The 15,775-nt window shown below is 41.0% G+C and overlaps 3 protein-coding genes across 8 annotated transcripts in view; all 3 read right to left on the reverse strand.

Moving 5' to 3' along the window:
- LOC103367753 (emerin) overlaps positions 1-4,461 on the reverse strand; it is an 8,226-nt gene extending 3,765 nt beyond the window's left edge. Inside the window, exons 1-8 of one of the 2 annotated variants that reach the window (XM_008295888.1) lie at positions 4,216-4,461; positions 3,944-4,042; positions 2,556-2,587; positions 1,940-1,965; positions 1,767-1,820; positions 1,613-1,675; positions 1,248-1,310; positions 12-74 (exon numbers count right to left, since the gene is read on the reverse strand). In XM_008295888.1, coding sequence (XP_008294110.1) covers positions 12-74; positions 1,248-1,310; positions 1,613-1,675; positions 1,767-1,820; positions 1,940-1,965; positions 2,556-2,587; positions 3,944-4,042; positions 4,216-4,294 — 479 coding nt within the window. In that variant the 5' untranslated portion in view covers positions 4,295-4,461. The remainder of the gene's footprint in view (positions 1-11; positions 75-1,247; positions 1,311-1,612; positions 1,676-1,766; positions 1,821-1,939; positions 1,966-2,555; positions 2,588-3,943; positions 4,043-4,215) is intronic. The other variant, XM_008295881.1, reaches the window with a different exon arrangement.
- Positions 4,462-5,494: 1,033 nt separating this feature from the next.
- Positions 5,495-8,505, reverse strand: LOC103367771 (dentin sialophosphoprotein). 5 transcript variants are annotated; one of them, XM_008295914.1, is made up of 7 exons: positions 8,415-8,505; positions 8,142-8,324; positions 6,350-8,047; positions 6,210-6,276; positions 6,055-6,124; positions 5,863-5,970; positions 5,495-5,778 (listed from the first exon to the last, which is right to left on the reverse strand). In XM_008295914.1, exons 2-7 carry the CDS (start codon positions 8,179-8,181, stop codon positions 5,662-5,664), a joined length of 2,100 nt encoding a protein of 699 aa, XP_008294136.1. In that variant the 5' UTR covers positions 8,182-8,324; positions 8,415-8,505; the 3' UTR covers positions 5,495-5,661. The 5 variants fall into 5 exon arrangements, 4 of the variants coding, with proteins under 4 accessions (XP_008294136.1, XP_008294145.1, XP_008294122.1 ...); XM_008295923.1 differs by having other exon boundaries at positions 6,055-6,121; positions 8,142-8,181; positions 8,415-8,491; XM_008295900.1 differs by having other exon boundaries at positions 8,142-8,181; positions 8,415-8,488.
- Positions 8,506-8,752: 247 nt separating this feature from the next.
- Positions 8,753-12,178, reverse strand: dnase1l1l (deoxyribonuclease I-like 1-like). Its single transcript, XM_008295940.1, has 9 exons — positions 12,128-12,178; positions 11,878-12,018; positions 11,702-11,790; positions 11,521-11,607; positions 11,284-11,405; positions 9,453-9,565; positions 9,119-9,276; positions 8,931-9,027; positions 8,753-8,851 (listed from the first exon to the last, which is right to left on the reverse strand). Exons 1-9 carry the CDS (start codon positions 12,176-12,178, stop codon positions 8,771-8,773), a joined length of 939 nt encoding a protein of 312 aa, XP_008294162.1. The 3' UTR covers positions 8,753-8,770.
- Positions 12,179-15,775: the final 3,597 nt, after the last annotated feature.

The raw sequence follows: 15,775 nt of genomic DNA on the forward strand, positions 1-15,775 counted from the left end.
AGTACACTTACTCATCAACGTAGTCTCTTCCTCTGTATTCAGGCTTGGATCTGGAGTAGCCGGAGTAGGACGCCCTGCAGAGACAAAAAGTACAGCTGTGATGATAACGAATGCTCTTAATTGACTGTGACAACACAAACTGTTAGTAATATTCAGTCGTGACTCGATGATCCGACACCAAATGTAAAGCCTTCTTTCATGTCGGATTGTGAAGACGGAGGTCGAGATACAAGAAGGGCTTGATGCTCGAAGGGTCATTTATTGTTAATATTTATTGTTTATAGTTGTTATAATAACTCGTGTATTGTTAGAACACTACGCATCGCTGGATTTCACGCCTAATTGACCGGTGCGATTGTGCAAATTCCGGCCACTTCCACCCCGTCTGCGCGCACCCCTGGGGTGGAAGTGGCCGGAATGCACAGGCAGTACTTGGCTGCCTTGGATGCCGGTTTAGTTATGGGGAGTGCCAGATACACTCCACCGTTACTATCCATGTTTACTTCTGCAAACACTGAGCACGCTCGCTGCATGTGACGTCGTTGTGTCCTCTTCTGCGCATGAGGGACACTTTTGGGTCGTATGAAGTTCACACAGCAGATCACATACAAGTTGTATTTAATTAGAAATGTGAACAAACTCGCAAAAAATCGGATTTCACAAAAAAAATCCGAATTGAGCATGAAGTCCTGCAGTCTGAACGTAGCCAATCTGTCGGATTGTTAAGTCAGATAATACACCGTTGTCCTTATTTGTGACATAAAATGTCACGTCAGAGTTGGAATCCAAGGCTGTCGGTATGTTAAGGCTGTTTTTAATGGGGTCCGTGTGTTTTTCCTGAACCTGTCATATAGCAAGGTTTCTGGATTGTTAAGGGTCAGATTATCAAGTCATGACTGTACCATATTTACTTCTGAACTGGGACACATGGGAAGTACAAACTAACATGAAGTTAAAGTGCTCAAAGAACAAGGGCCACTTCCAATTTTTTACTGTACTGAAGAAAATCATAAATATATTAACTGATAACAATTAGCTGTGGCCCAAAATACAGCATTCTTACAACATAGGTCAAAATCTGATCTGAGACACACTGCTTATTGTGGTCTTTTTGAATACACAACAGCAGATCAATAAAACCATCATTTGCATCACAGCTTGTCTGCAGGAGGGAGAAATGTAAACTACTTTGCAAATCTGACCAAGGTAGTCGATGTAAATACATCACATTACATGACGACACTTACGCATCAGTGAAGTCTCTTCCGCTGTATTCAGGCTTGGAGCTTGAGTAGCTCGTGTAGGACGTCCTGCAGAGACAAAAAAGTACAGATGTGACAACACAAACCGTTAGTGATATAACTGTAACGTACTCGTGTTCATAATCCCTCCCACTCTAATTTATAACATGTTTACATTCAACTTCATTTATGCTGTGAAGTAACCAGTAAAAAACAAAGTGGAATATTAATGTCGTACAGAAAAATACCTTATTTACTTCTGAACTAGCTGTGGCCCAAAATACAGCATTCTTACAACTTAGGGTAAAATCTGATCTGAGACCAGCTGCTTGCGGTGATGTAAATACACCACATTCTATGACGACACTTACGCATCAGCGAAGCCTCTTCCGCTGTATTCAGGCTTGGAGCTTGAGTAGCCTGAGTAGGACGTCCTGCAGAGACAAAAAGTACAGATGTGATGGTAATGAATGCTCTGACCTGCCTGTGACAACACAAACCGTTTGTAATAGAACTGTAACGTACTCATGTTCATAATCCCTCGCGCTCCACTCTGGTCTCGACCTCATGTACGTCCCGCTAGACAGGCGAGACAAACAGGAGTTAATGACTCACACTGACATGTTTTGGCTTATTTCAACAAACAGACAAGAGTTAATCCTTGAACTTTGTCGAAGAGGATTTGTGAGAAAACTGACCTGTCTCCTGAGGCCTCGTTTCTGATCTGTAAAATTGGAACCAGAGATAATAAGTACTTAAATATATTAGTACATTGTTTACATACTGAATACACACCCACACTGAACTGTGTAACTGTTGCTGTAATTAATTTACATGTACTGCATCTCAAACTCTTGCAGGGGGATTCCCTCCTCATTCAGATTTCAAAAGAGCATTAAGTCATATGGAAGCTAAGACAAAGGGGTGAGCTTTGGCTCTATAAACATATAGATAACCATTTTGTTGTTAAAATCAGGCAACAAAATCACTCAGAAGTTGGCTACTCAAACTACAAGATGTCCAAAGAAGATGTCCAGAATATCATGACCAATAATGATGACAGATGTCTGGACTGACCAGTTCATTTTCCTACTGTTAATATTATTACTATAAAAAACACTGTACTTGACACAAGAGAAGGTGTTTTACTGGCAATCTTCATGAAATATTTACTTTTATTTTCTAAATGCACCTCTCACTGTGAAACTGAAACTGTGAATGTCTCTTTGCATTTAGGCCACATTCAGATTCAAGACGCAGGTATTGCAAAACAGCAGAGCCACACCTGAAGGGAGTGTAAAAAGACAAACTCACCGGTGTCCTGTACAGGTACGTGACTTCCTCCTCTGAAAGAAAACACAAACATCTTGTTTAATGATGTGTGCACATTTCCAATATATGATTTCCTGCACCTTTGCCATACTCAAGTGGCACTTAAGTAGTAAATACTGCCAGAGTATGCCTTCCCCTTTTAATTAATCAAATATGAATCACTGTCATTAATGATTTACTGTATTTTTTTAGTACAGTTAAGTGCCCTGCGGTTTACAGTAAATCACCTGATCAACATCCTCGAGTCAGTTTACACAGAACAGCAACACAGATGGTTTTTAGCTGCTTTGCTGGGCTGATGAAGTAAATAAATCAATCAGTACACAAGTTAAAAAGTTATTTTGCAATAAAAAGAAAAGACAAATGAATGTCTTGAATTCATTTCTGAGTCTTCATACATCAACTTTTATTTATCCAAGCCTACATTTGTTTATTTCCTCATTTCTCTGTGTAGATGTTGATGAACTAAATGGCTTTGAATGAGGCCTGGAACTCCTACTTTATTACAACACTGAACACAGAAATACACAAGTTAAGAGATTACAAAATACAGGAACAAATTGAGTCTTATAATGGATCAAACTGTCTGTAACAATATAACGTGTGTAATAGATACTATATCACTATAGAATGTATGCACATGATAATTGATGTTTTCTACACAGATCATTTCACTGTGCCTGTATAATGCCTGGTTACCTTTCCAGATAACCAACAGCCCAGTTTATTTCTGTTTTCTTAAACAATGAAACTGAAAGCTGAGAGCTCGACTTGAGGATGGCGCTGATGTAGTAAATGATTTACCTTCAGCTGATAAACTGTGGGAAAGCTCAGCTGTGTGAGGTGAAGAAAGGAACACGGTTTGACCTGCTTTTAGATCCTGATTGAATCCATGTCTGAGATAATTTATATTTATGACCAATTAAAGCTAAGCTGTTGCTGTGTGCATAAATGAACACAGATTACATTAACTATTGGTGAGTGTCAATGATTTACGCTGAAGGTGTGTGTCTCCATCACAGTAAAGTTTTATTGTTGTGGACCTACATTTAGTAGCCTGGTAAATTAGAAATGTAAGAGCAAAATGAGAATCATGTAATGTAATTTTGGTACACTACCTGTGTCTATTGTGCTCTCTGTAATGTTTTTGGTGAACTTTTGGTGCTTAAATGGAGACAAATCCTTCCCTAAATCACTTCACACAACTAGAAGTGCTGTTGTTGTGCAATGTTTCATGAAAATGGGCTTAGATACGACCTGGTAAGGTTTCTATGAAAATATGACTCAGATGCTCATTCAGACATGAAGCCAACACGTTCACATTAAGGGAACAGTGTCTGAAACTGTCGTAAATATAACGTGGGACTTACCTTCCTCTCTGTAGTAGGTTTTGTCAGGTGATGGTTTCGCTTTTTTATCTTTGGCCATGGCCTCTTTCAGCTTCTTCTCATACAGACCTCTGGTGGAGTCTGTGTTCAAAACAGGTCACACACATAACAATGAGCAACAGCAGACAGAAAACCGTAAACTTTAACTTTATATTACAGCCTGAACTCTGTAGTTGACCTCAGGCCTGAGTGGAGTGAGCTAACGTTGATTCAAAATCGGGCGCAAAGTAAACCGTCCAGTCTGGGCCACTCACCGACCACAGGTCCGTGTTTTATCCCGTATTCATCGAGCAGCTCCCTGATTTCGTCCGAAGATTTCCTACTTAAAGCCATTTTTACTCGATTTATTCGCCTAAATTCCCGCAGCGTGTTATTTTAGTACGTTCTTCTTTCGGTTAAGCTTTAGTTTCATGTGACAAAAAAAGAAAACAGACATAACTCCTCCCACCGGTAATCACCGGGGAGCTTGTTTTGTTACACGGCGTAGCGCTGACGATGCTACGCGGAGTCGCACGGTCGTTGTGTTACATTTAAACCCCGCCCTCGTTTGTCGAGCCAAGTAAATAAAACAAGCGCAAACGTTCTTCTTCGTTTTTGGTTTCTTTGAGTGTTTTTTCTTTATAGGAGCCGAGCAGCGCCACCAGCAGGCGGTTATGTTTACTGACGTTGATTCCAACTATGCTAATAATAATGACGCTAACAGTGCTGAAAACATTTTCAAATATTTTTCATTACAAGTAAATAATCTGTCATCAAAACAGTATTAAAAGCACAATAAAAGTATGCATTTTATGGAATTTACACTTTCAGGCTACATACCATTGTTTCAATTGTTATATTTTTTATATTTGATTAGCATTAATTAAGATCAATGCTAATTTTAACAATGCTTACGGTGGTGAAAAACATTTTCAAATACATTTTTAAAATAGTAATTTTGCAATGTAAATATATTCCATGACATGTAATTGTTCTGTCATCAAATCAGTATTTTAAGTGCAATAAAAGTACACATTTAGCAGAATTGCACCCTTTAGAATACATTTTACTGATTAAATTATTATTTAGATTTTTTTGTTTCCTGTTGGCAGTAATTGAAGTCATGGATTGTGTCTGAATGTAGTTTGTTATTCCTAATTTGCAAACTGTTATAGCTGTGGCCTAATTGTAGTGAAAATGCAAAATGTACTCACAACTCTGACACAGTAGAACATGAGAAAATATTAGAACTGATGTACTAACATGTAGCAAACCCTAATTTTAACCATTTTACAATTTAATCTGTGGTTGTTTACAGTAATCAAATCAATTCATTCATATGTTTTGTATGTGATGCCGTAGAAAGTATTGAAAAACTATTGTCAGATTCTTGCAGTGGAGTTTGAAGTTTCTTTCCTCTATCAACAACAGTAAAACTCAACACGTGCCAGATTTATCACTAATTCAGCGCAGGAGCTCTTGGTTTTATTCCTATGTAGACCTGATTGAATCTTAAACACGACTTGTCTATGTTTCATTCAAATACATCAGCACCATTTAAAAAAAAGGTAGTACTTTATTAAGCATATTAAAGGTAACAATACATGTTTGTGTACGTATAGAAGTTTAAATGCATAGAACTGTACTTCTTTACAAATCAGTATCAATCATGTGTAAGCTTATAAACAGGTGCTAATGGCCAAAAAAAAAGAGGATGATCCCTAAAAGAAGAAAATCTGCCTGATCCAATCGGCTTGGTCTGTGGTCAACCAGAACATCAGTAATCCCATCGCTGTCACCAGACCCATCTTCAGTATCAGCTTCAGCATGCCGAGACTCTGCAGGAACAAAGGACAGGACAGAGAGGTAAGAAAATCAAAGCAGACAAAGTAAATGTTGAGTGAAGGCCTGTGAGTGCATACTTTGTGTTTTCCTGTGCAGGTTCGTGTGGTGCTGAGGTCTTGTAGCTGCATGTTTGGAGGATCACAAGCAGGTTTCATCTGTGGGATGACTTCAGGCTCCCTCTGTTCCTGTGAACAGATAAAGCAGGTTAGTAGTGTATGTTGTAATGTGTGTGTGTGCTGTTACATATTTGCTGGTGATGGTTTTCTTACGTCAGATGTTTCTGTGGAGCTCGGGTTCTCCTCCCTGTCTGAGGAACTGCTGAGTGAATCTCTGTCACTGCTGAGAAAAGAAGAAACAGGTTTTGGTTTGATTCTGCTCAGGTTGTGGTTATCCAAGAAGAGTATTCTTAAGGAATTCTGCTCACCTGTCAGTTTCATAGTGAATGACTCGAGACAACGGATCTGCACAAAACTGAACTTTGGTCTGCCTCCCTGAAGCACAAATGAAATACCGTTGAACTGCTTATTCACGATGACACTCAGAGACCGTCTCATCATCACTCACCTTCTCTTCCGTTGTCCTCGTCACTGTCGTCATAAAACCTGTAGAAAGCCTGGATCCTCTCCTGCTCCTGTTCCCAGTTTCTCTCCTCTTCGTACTCGTCTTCTCCCAGCGTTCCCAGCTCGTCGACGCCTGAGGCCTCGATTCCAGTGTTGAAGAAGAAGCTGTCATCGAGGGAGCCCTGGTAAGAGGAGCTCGTGGTTCTGCTGTCCTCCCTTTGTACCGCAGAGTAACTGCTGACGTCTTCTCCTGGATGTGTTCCCGCCTTGTCTGGTTCTTCTAACAGGTATTCAGACAGAAAGTTGTCAGATTTTAACACGTCAAAGTCCCAACTGAGGAAATCTGCTGGCTCCGCTCTGGGGTTGTCATGGCATTCGGTGCTGCTCCCACTGTCAGGCTTGATATTTTCAGGGTCTTGTTGGCACATGTTACCTAAGAGTTCCTCGTTGTTCCTCCTCAGTGGGTACTCATCCTCACTGGAGCTGTAGGAGTCGCTCCCACCTGTCTCATCTCCATCATCACTCCACGTCACAGCGGCGTTACCCGACAAATCCTCTGTTTTCCCTCCGTCTTCTTCTCCAGCTGCCACATCCAGGCTCATCAGCCGATCAGCCTCTGTCTCTAAATCTCTGCTGTACAGATACTCGTCTTCCTTCCTATCAGTGTCCTCACTGCTTGTTAAATCTTCCACTACCTCCAGACACGTGTCCTGCTGTGAATATGAACCACAATCAGACGTACAAGACGGGGCGTTCGACTTGCACTTACTTTCTTGATTCTTTCCTCCATTTTCTGTGTATTCACAGGAAGAAAAGTCCGAGGGATAATCTGCAAAGCTCTCCCCTGCCTCTTGGTGCTCCTCCCCTGAGAAGTCCTTCATTTTCTCCTCATATTTCTCATTATCAACTTCAGCAATGAGATCCTGCAGGTTTTGCAGAGATATGCTTGGAAACTCCGAACTGGCCGTCGTGGGATCATCTCCGTAAGGACTTTCAACCTCTTGCTCCAAGTCCTGGGCGAGGACGTTTTCTTCTTTTTCGATTTTCATGCCTTCCCACTCGGGATCAGATGAGTCCTCTTGCTTTTCTTCTACCTTTTCGTCCTCTTCAGCTCCAACACCTTTTATCATCATCTCACCGCCACCTTCAGGGAGTCTCCCAAAATAGGCCTCCTCCTCGTCGCTCTCGGCCTCACCTTGCTCCTTGTTTCTAACTTGAGGGTTTTCGGCAGCCTCCAGAGCCAGAGGTCGTCCCTCAGCATAGACCCTGTCCTCTTTATCTTCATCGTGGAACTCATCACTACACTGAACAGACATCAACAAATCCCCTGGTTCCTCTGCCGCTCCCACACCCTCCTCCTCCTCCTCCTCCTCCTCCTCATTATCTTCATCTTCTCCAGAGACAGAATCCTCCTGTTCAGAATCTCCATCTGAGCTTGTGTAATCCTCCTCTGGCGTGTTGACCCCTGCATAGTCCTCCTCATCGCTTTTATCATCAGTCTGTTCTTCATTTTCAGCCGAGTACAGCATATCTTTAGCTTCCTCGCCAAACAAAACTGCAGCTTCACCAGTTGCTTCCTGGAGCAGAGCCCCGTCTTCCTTTGCTGTTAAGTTTTCTGTCTCTTCTTCCTCCTCGCACTTTTCATCCAAATTTAAACTCTCAAAGTCCAAATCGCCATCAGGTAATGATGGAACTGATGTCTCTGTAAAAACATCACACATTTTTTAAAAATCTTTTTACAAAAAGTTAAATGAATAAATAAAATAAAAACCACAATAACAAAATGTGTTTCTTACCAGAAAAAGCATCCGTGAGGAGATCAGCAAAGCCCTCCATCTTTGCAAATAGACAAATCAGTAAGTTATGTTTGAACTATATCGAGACAAAAATGAATGCATTGCCTTGAGATAATGTCCTCTTTCAAAAAGGAAGAGAGCACGAAGCAACTCTCGTCTGCTGCTGCTGCTGCAAGACGCTTCCTGTCGAACAGACTGTGCATAAATTACACTTAAAAACTAAAAGGTCTCATTAAATACATGGCAATAAGTGTGAAAGTGATGCAAACTTACCATAAAAGATGAAGATGTGAGACGATTTCTCAGGTTATTCTAGTAAAACAACAACAGTAATGTTCTGTTTGTTCTGTTGCTGCAGAAACGCACCTCCGTGAGCTCATGAAATGATGTCAGCTTTGATGTGGTTTTGGTTTCAGACGCACGATAAAAAAAAAAAAACTCCCGCAGTTGAACACAAAGCTCAAGTTGTAGCTGAAACAACTCACATTTATTGCTGTCATATAAAACTGATGAAGATTTAGAGTCATTATAAAGCTAACAGTGAATATTCTGCTGTTCATTTATTCAGTAAAATCAATTAAAACTACAATTTTAACCAAAAAGTCTTCATGATGATGATGCTGAGCGGCCTACAGCTCGTGGCGGAGGAGGTAGCGGTGGTTGGGCTTCAGGTCAACTTCTACAGGAAAATGGTCACTCACTTCAAGAGCCTACAGTCCCAACAGAAGAGCAGAGTTAATGTTGTGTGGAGTATAAACCTGAAGAACAGCATTTCTGTGACTGCTTTACCTCTGCCTCAGTGAGGTGGAAACTCTCTCTAAAGTTGAACGGTTGAGCTGAACCTGAAACTACACCAGAGGTAATCTCCCGTCCGTGTACAATGATCCTGTTTGAACATGTGGAAACCGTATTGTAAGACACAATAAGAGCACTGGTGATCACAATATGTGCAAAATGAGCGCTCAGTGGTCACCGACCTGTCGTATGCACAGTGTGTTTTCTGCCTGACAGTGGTGTCTTGATCATCTCCGATCAGCCAACGAAAACTGGGGTCACTCCTCAGCCGAACGGCCTTCCAGCCCTTGATGGTGACGTAGCCGCAGCCGGCGTTCAGGTCCCCCAGGATCATTACATTCTGGTGTGAATGAAAAGGGAAGCAAAAGAGGAAGTTCGAAAACCATGAAAACACTCATAAATCAAATGTGGAAGGTAGACAATGACACAAAACCAAGCTGAGGAACTCTGACCAACATATAAACAAAGACAAAAAAAAAAAAAGCAGAATGATGATGATGATGCGGTTTAACCTACATCAATCTTCCACTTCTTGTAAATCCCTTTAAAGACAGTGTACAGCTCATCCATCTCCTTCATGGCTGTTTTGGGGCTGGTGTGTTGTCCAATCAGAACAAAGTCCTTCACCACTGAAAACAGAAATGCTTTCATCAGGTGACACATCTTTAATGAATGCTTTATCCCAGCTTTGAATCCTTTTCTGATTTGAAACCAGATTTTTCCTTTTACTATGTGCATTACTCTGATATTATCCAGGTTTCTGGTGGTTTGTTTAGGTTTTTCTTTCACTCCTCCAAATCCAGTAAACATGTATTTTCTCTGTTATTCTGTAAAGTTTCTGCAAGAGGTCACACTGCCTGATTCACAGGATCCACCTGATAAAATAAAAATAGAGCAACTATTTGTTGATGTTGATGTTGAGTTGATGTTTCTCAAAAAAAATAAAATTTTCTGGTAATCATGTTTGCAAGTTTCTGATTCACTGTTCATTGTGTATTTTTATTAATATTTTTCTGTTTTTCAAAGATACTTTTTTTGAAAACACATTTTTTGGACTCTATGGCCAAATCCATGTTACCACGGTGACAGTCAGTGACACCTGCCGACCAGTGGAACCGGTGGAGAGAAAAAAAAACGAGGAAAACATTACTCATGATTTGTGGTTTGTGCTGTGGAGCGATAATGAGGAAGGAACAAGTTTTTAGAGGCAACAGAAACCTGTCAAACACCAATGATGATGTCTTGATGTGTCATATTTGTTTGGGCAAAGAAACTATGTTGAGTTAGTAGAAACTACTGAGCCCTGCTGTACATCTGGACTGACCCACATTTACTTGCTATGGAAGCTTTTTGTAATGTGCCCAGCATCACCTTACTTATGTAAAAGTAAAAAGTTATTCCTTACACTGCTTGTTACATTGCTTTTGTGTCACTCCGTTTCATCTTTTGAGATTGTCTTAACGTTGTCTGGTAATTGCCAGTTACTAGTATGATGTTAAACCTTACCTATAGCTCTATATCAGCAAAAAATCAATCAATCCATCCATCCATTATCGATACACCGCTTAATCCTCATTAGGGTCGCGGGGGGGCTGGAGTCTATCCCAGCCGACTCAGGGTGAAGGCAGGACAATTTAGAATCACCAATTAACCTCATCATGGTTTTGGACTGTGTGGGAGGAAGCATGGAGAGAACATGCAAACTCCACGCAGAAAGATCCCGGGTGTCCTCACCGGGATGGATGCGAACCGGTGGCCTTCTTGCTGCGAGGCAACGATGCTAACCACTGAGCCACCTTGCAGCCCTCAGCAAAAAATCTCTTGCCTAATTAGGATCACATGAACAAGATTTTTATTTTATTTTCCTAAATAAAGTTTTACCACAAAGCCAGCAGCAATGTTGGAAAACAGCTCAAACTGAACAAGTTCAAGGTGAAACTGTCAGTGTGCTATGCTGCCTTATATAGGTAATAAGTAATAACTGTAATGTGATTACTAACTACTAATACTTTGCTTGATTGTGTTACAGATAAATGTAATGTGATTACAGTAATGTTTTACCTCCAACAGTGATTATAACACTCTTCACTGAATGTTATCAGTAAATGTGTTGCCTTTTTCTAGATCTGAGTGGTCTGATGTGATTACTCCATCAATCAAGTTTTTTTTTTTTAGTTTAAATAAAGAAGAATGTACTCAGATTTTGTGGAAAATAGGTCCCACTTAAAATACGTAATAACCAGACAAATTCATACATCAACCTTGTTAAACTGTCCTATAAGATCATTAACGTGCACTGTTGTGATTATTATTTTCTTGTCTCTAAATTCTTTCCATTTAATCTTACATGTCGTCGGGGAGTGAAAGCGGACGATAAAAGGCTCCCTGGAGAAAACATCAGTCTCATTGGTCCCGTCTCCTTCCAGTTTGGGATATTGATAAAGCTCTTTGACCTGCAGCACGTTGTTCCTGGAGATGATGGAAGAGGAGACGACAAGATAGATAGATAGATAGATAGATAGATAGATAGATAGATAGATAGATAGATAGATAGATAGATAGATAGATAGATAGATCTGGTTACCTGTAAATGTAGACATACTGCTCCTTGTAGGTCTTCCTGCCCAACCGTTCACTCTCCACGTAAGAATAGGAGTTGTATTTGTCAAATCTGTTCACGACAACATGAATGAAGCTGTTGTTGAGTGGATATTGTTAAATGTGACCGAACATTCACCAGTATTTGAACCTGCAAAACCTCGTACCCGTTAAGATCCTTAACCAAAGCTTCTATTACTTCTCCTTTGGAGTCTCGAACCTCTTGAATTAGACACAAGTCGCACCGAGAAAGAATCTTGGGGGCAAAAAAAACATAAAAATGTGATCCATCAGCTGACTAGTTTGTTGCTCCAGTTGTGGTTGTGAACACACAGCAGAGTACCTTTAGTAGAATCCCCATAACCTTCTTGTTGTTTGCTTTTGATTCTCCAAAACTCTGAACATTAAAAGCACAGATTTTCAGGGAAGACGTGACGTTTAATGCACAGAGTGCCACAACAAACAGGAGCCCTGCAGTCCTCATCTTGCAGACAAGTATTGCTCTGTAAGAAAAAAAGAGAGTTTGGCAACAGCTTTGTCAATTTGTCACATTGTGAAATGTGTTACAGAAACTTCCAGCCGCGGCCTCTTACCTTCAGTGAGCTTGTCAGAGGGTGACTGACCTCAGGCCAGCAAAGATCCATCTCTTGAATGGGCGGCGGTGCATTTGGGGAACATGCAGGTAAACGGATGTGTGCTGTGGATGTGCTGCGTCAGTGGCCTGGTGAGAATAGAGCTTTATCTGGAACAGTTAAAACCACTGAATACAATGAACAATGACTCCGTCCAACTCAGAGGGTTCAGCTTTGTCTCTAAGTTTGAGCGTAATCAGACAATAGATGCTGCCGTGCGTCATGGTTATCAGTTTCATGAACATTTGTGTGGAAAATACTACAACACGTGTCAGTCTGTCCGTCCGGCAGGAGCAGCTGGTAGCTACCACACAGAGCTCACACATCAAATCACTGAGACAAAGCCGACCAACGGTGACTAAAGGTGTGGCCTTCACTGTGATGGCTGTCCATGCAGTTTGATGCATCTGTGGAAATCTGCATTTGTATTTGTACATGAAATGGAGGTTTTCTGTCCTGATCTGAGATTAACTGAAAACCCAATGCAACCAGAATAAGTACTCATGAAAAGTACATCGGTTTATTAAAAATAAAAGCCCGTATGTCAGAAAGTCAGAAGTGTGCAGAGGTGAAATGTCACAAAACACATTTATTCAAGTTCTGTTCTTATATGCAGTATTAATATACTTGAAATTTCTATTTTCTGCCATTTTTTCTTTTACTTTAGTACATTTCAGCAGCAAATACTGTACTTTTCACTGTGCTACATGTTTTTTTTTTGCAATGGCAGTTTTCATGCAAATTAAGATTTTACATTTATAACGTGAGTTTTCATCTCGATATGATGCCTTGTTATTGATTAAACCAAGAATATACAAAGTAGTTAAAACTGTATTTATACATCTATCCACCAATAATGTTGAGTTTTGCAATACAGCTATAAAAATGCAACTCTGGAACTTCTGTTACATCAGTTATACTTCAGATAACAATATTTGTCTAGATATATTTTAGCAAAATTTTAACTACAGAGCTTTTGCTGTATGTAGCTGTGCATTTTGAAAGTGTAATATTGCTAAAGGCTCATATGTCCTTCAGATCTGCATCTGTGAACGTACAAATTTTAGTTATTGCTTGTTCGTGTATGTAGCTAAATTGTTGAAACAGGTCAGCCTTTTTTTTAAACAGTGTATTAAAATGTAAAATACACTCTTTCAGGAGTTTTATAAGACAGTGTAGAGTCATAAAGATACGTCTTAGTCCACGTACACAGGTATTAAACCATAGAAAAACACTAGCGAGTCATTTTCACTTGTCTTTAATGAATGTATTTAAACTCCACACATCAGAAGCAGCAGAGAATGTGATTAACCAATCTTTCCCCATCCAGCCAAAAACACAAAAACTGCAGTGAGGACAAGGTCACAAAGAGACGTGAGTGTGGCTCCTCTTAGTGGTTTTGTGTTTTCTCTCAATAACAAATTCCAGTAGTTTCCAACAATATATCTCAGAGACGCCACAACGTGTAATCTGGTCAAGTGAACAGTCTGAAGGTCAGTGAGTTTAACAGGAATTCAGCAATTTTACATTTCAGTGATTTCTGCAGCAAGTATATATTACACACTTTAAACACTGAGTGGCAGTGGGAAGGAAGGTTTCCACTGTTTTACTGAAATGAATAAAACAATATAAAAAATTATCAAAATCCTACGTAAGTAAAAGCAAACAAGTGTTATCATAGCGCGCTGAGAATGTTAGATGATTTGTGGAATAATATGTACCCTCTAAATTCCTGTGTATTAACAGTTGTATGAATGTATGTATATTTTAACGTAAATTGTTTACAATGTATTATTCACAAGTGTATTTCTATTTACTTTGGAATTGAATGGGGTGTTAGCAGAACAGTAACCACACAATTTAATGCAAAAGACAATTCATTTTAATCAATCTTCTCATTAAGATTAAAGCTTAATGTCTTTCTGAGGTTTGTGTAGGTTGCAGAAAATGCATGGTGACAAAGACAGAGAATATCTGCAGCAGATGAAGCAGGTCATTCCAGATGTCCCTCCTCCAGGCAATGCTTTCTAGTTCTTCCTGAGAGATCCCAAGGTGTTCCCAGGCCAGACGAGGTATATAATCCCTCCAGCGGGTTCTGGGTCTACCTCAGGGTCTCCTCTCAGGCGGACGTGCTCAGAAAACCTCCAAAGGAAGTCTTCCTGGAGGCATCCGAAACAGATGTCTAAAGCACCTCAACTGGCTCCTTTCGATGCTAAGGAGCAGCGGCTCTACTCCGAGCTCCGTGCAGATGTCCGAGTTTCTAACTCTATCTCTCTCTATCTCTAAGGCCAGCCCATCCACCCTGCAGAGAAAGCTAATTTTGACCACTTGTGCAATCTTGTTCTTTCAGTCACTACCCAGACCTCATGCCCATAGGTGAGGGTTGGGATGTAGATGGACTGGTAAATCCCTCGTCACCACAGCGATCCAGTACAATGCTCACATTACTGCTGACGCTGCACCAAGCAGCCTGTCTATCTTACGCTCCATTTTCCCATCACTCGTGAACAAAATCCTGACATAGTTAAACTCCTTCCCTTAAGGAAGCAACTTCCACCCAACTTGGAGGTAACAATCCACCAGTGTCTGGCAGAGAATCATGGCCTTGGACTTGGAGGTGCTGACTTTCATCCTAGCTGCTTCACACTCAGCTCCAAACCGCTCCAGTGTGTGTTGAAGGTCACGGTCTGATGAAGCCAACAGTATCACATCATCTGCAAAAAACAGAGATGCAATCCTGAGGTCCCAAACCGGACACCCTCCTCACCCCGGCTGTGCCTTGAGATCCTGTCCATGAACACCACAAGAAGGATCAGAGACAAGGGTCAGCCCTGGTGGAGGCCAACACCTACTGGGAACGTGTCTGACTTTGTGCTGAGAATGCGGACACAGCTCTCACTTTGCTTGTATGGGGACAGAATTGTATCAGTGAGCCTGGTACCCCATACTCCCACAGTACCCCCCACAGAGCCTCTCAGGGGACATGGTTGTCGGCCTTCTCCAAATCCACAAAATACATGTGGACTGGCTGGTCGAGCTCCCATGCCCCCCTCAGCAGTTCTGCAAGGGTAAAAAGCTGGTTCACTGTTCTACAACCAGGACGGAATCTGCATTGCTCCTCCTGAATTCAGGCTTCGACAATCAACAATCGAGCCTCCCTTTCAGCACCCAAGAGGAAACTTTCCTGGGGAGGCTGAGAAGTATGATACCCCGATAATTGGAACACACCCTCCAGTTCCCCTTTTTAAAAATGTAACCCACCACCCACAATTACTGTACCCGATGCTCACGTGACATTTAAGAGGTGTGTCAGCCAAGACAGTCCAACAATGTGCAGAGCCTTTAGCATCTTGGGGCGAATATCCGTCCACACCTGGCGCTTTGCCACCGAGGAGCTTCTTAACTACCTCGGCGACCTCTACCAAGGATATGGACAAAGATTCCCCTATAGTCTGGAGACTCTATAGGACACAAAATTATTTTCTCTAAAATGTGCCTGGAAAATTTACTAAATTTATTCTTCATTCTGGGACATTTCTTTTAAAATGTGTTTGAATCTGTTTAGTGATTTCCATGTGCTTTTTGTTGATGTCTAGTGCAGCACTCACA

The sequence above is a fragment of the Stegastes partitus genome, unplaced genomic scaffold (assembly GCF_000690725.1).
Source record: "Stegastes partitus isolate 25-593 unplaced genomic scaffold, Stegastes_partitus-1.0.2 Scaffold24, whole genome shotgun sequence".
NCBI lineage: Eukaryota > Metazoa > Chordata > Actinopteri > Pomacentridae > Stegastes > Stegastes partitus.

Excerpts from the sequence above, each read along its gene's own strand:
- LOC103367771 (XM_008295900.1), bottom strand. Across the intron at positions 6,277-6,349 it reads CGAGGACAACGGAAGAGAAG|GGAGGCAGACCAAAGTTCAG; the intron begins GTGAGTGATGAT and ends TTTGTGCTTCAG. Across the intron at positions 6,125-6,209 it reads ATTCACTATGAAACTGACAG|CAGTGACAGAGATTCACTCA; the intron begins GTGAGCAGAATT and ends TTCTTTTCTCAG.
- dnase1l1l (XM_008295940.1), bottom strand. The coding sequence starts at position 12,178 with ATGGATCTTTGCTGGCCTGAGGTCAGTCACCCTCTGACAAGCTCACTG. Across the intron at positions 11,608-11,701 it reads TTGGTTAAGGATCTTAACGG|ATTTGACAAATACAACTCCT; the intron begins GTACGAGGTTTT and ends TGTCGTGAACAG. Across the intron at positions 9,277-9,452 it reads ACAAGAAGTGGAAGATTGAT|AATGTAATGATCCTGGGGGA; the intron begins GTAGGTTAAACC and ends CATTCACACCAG.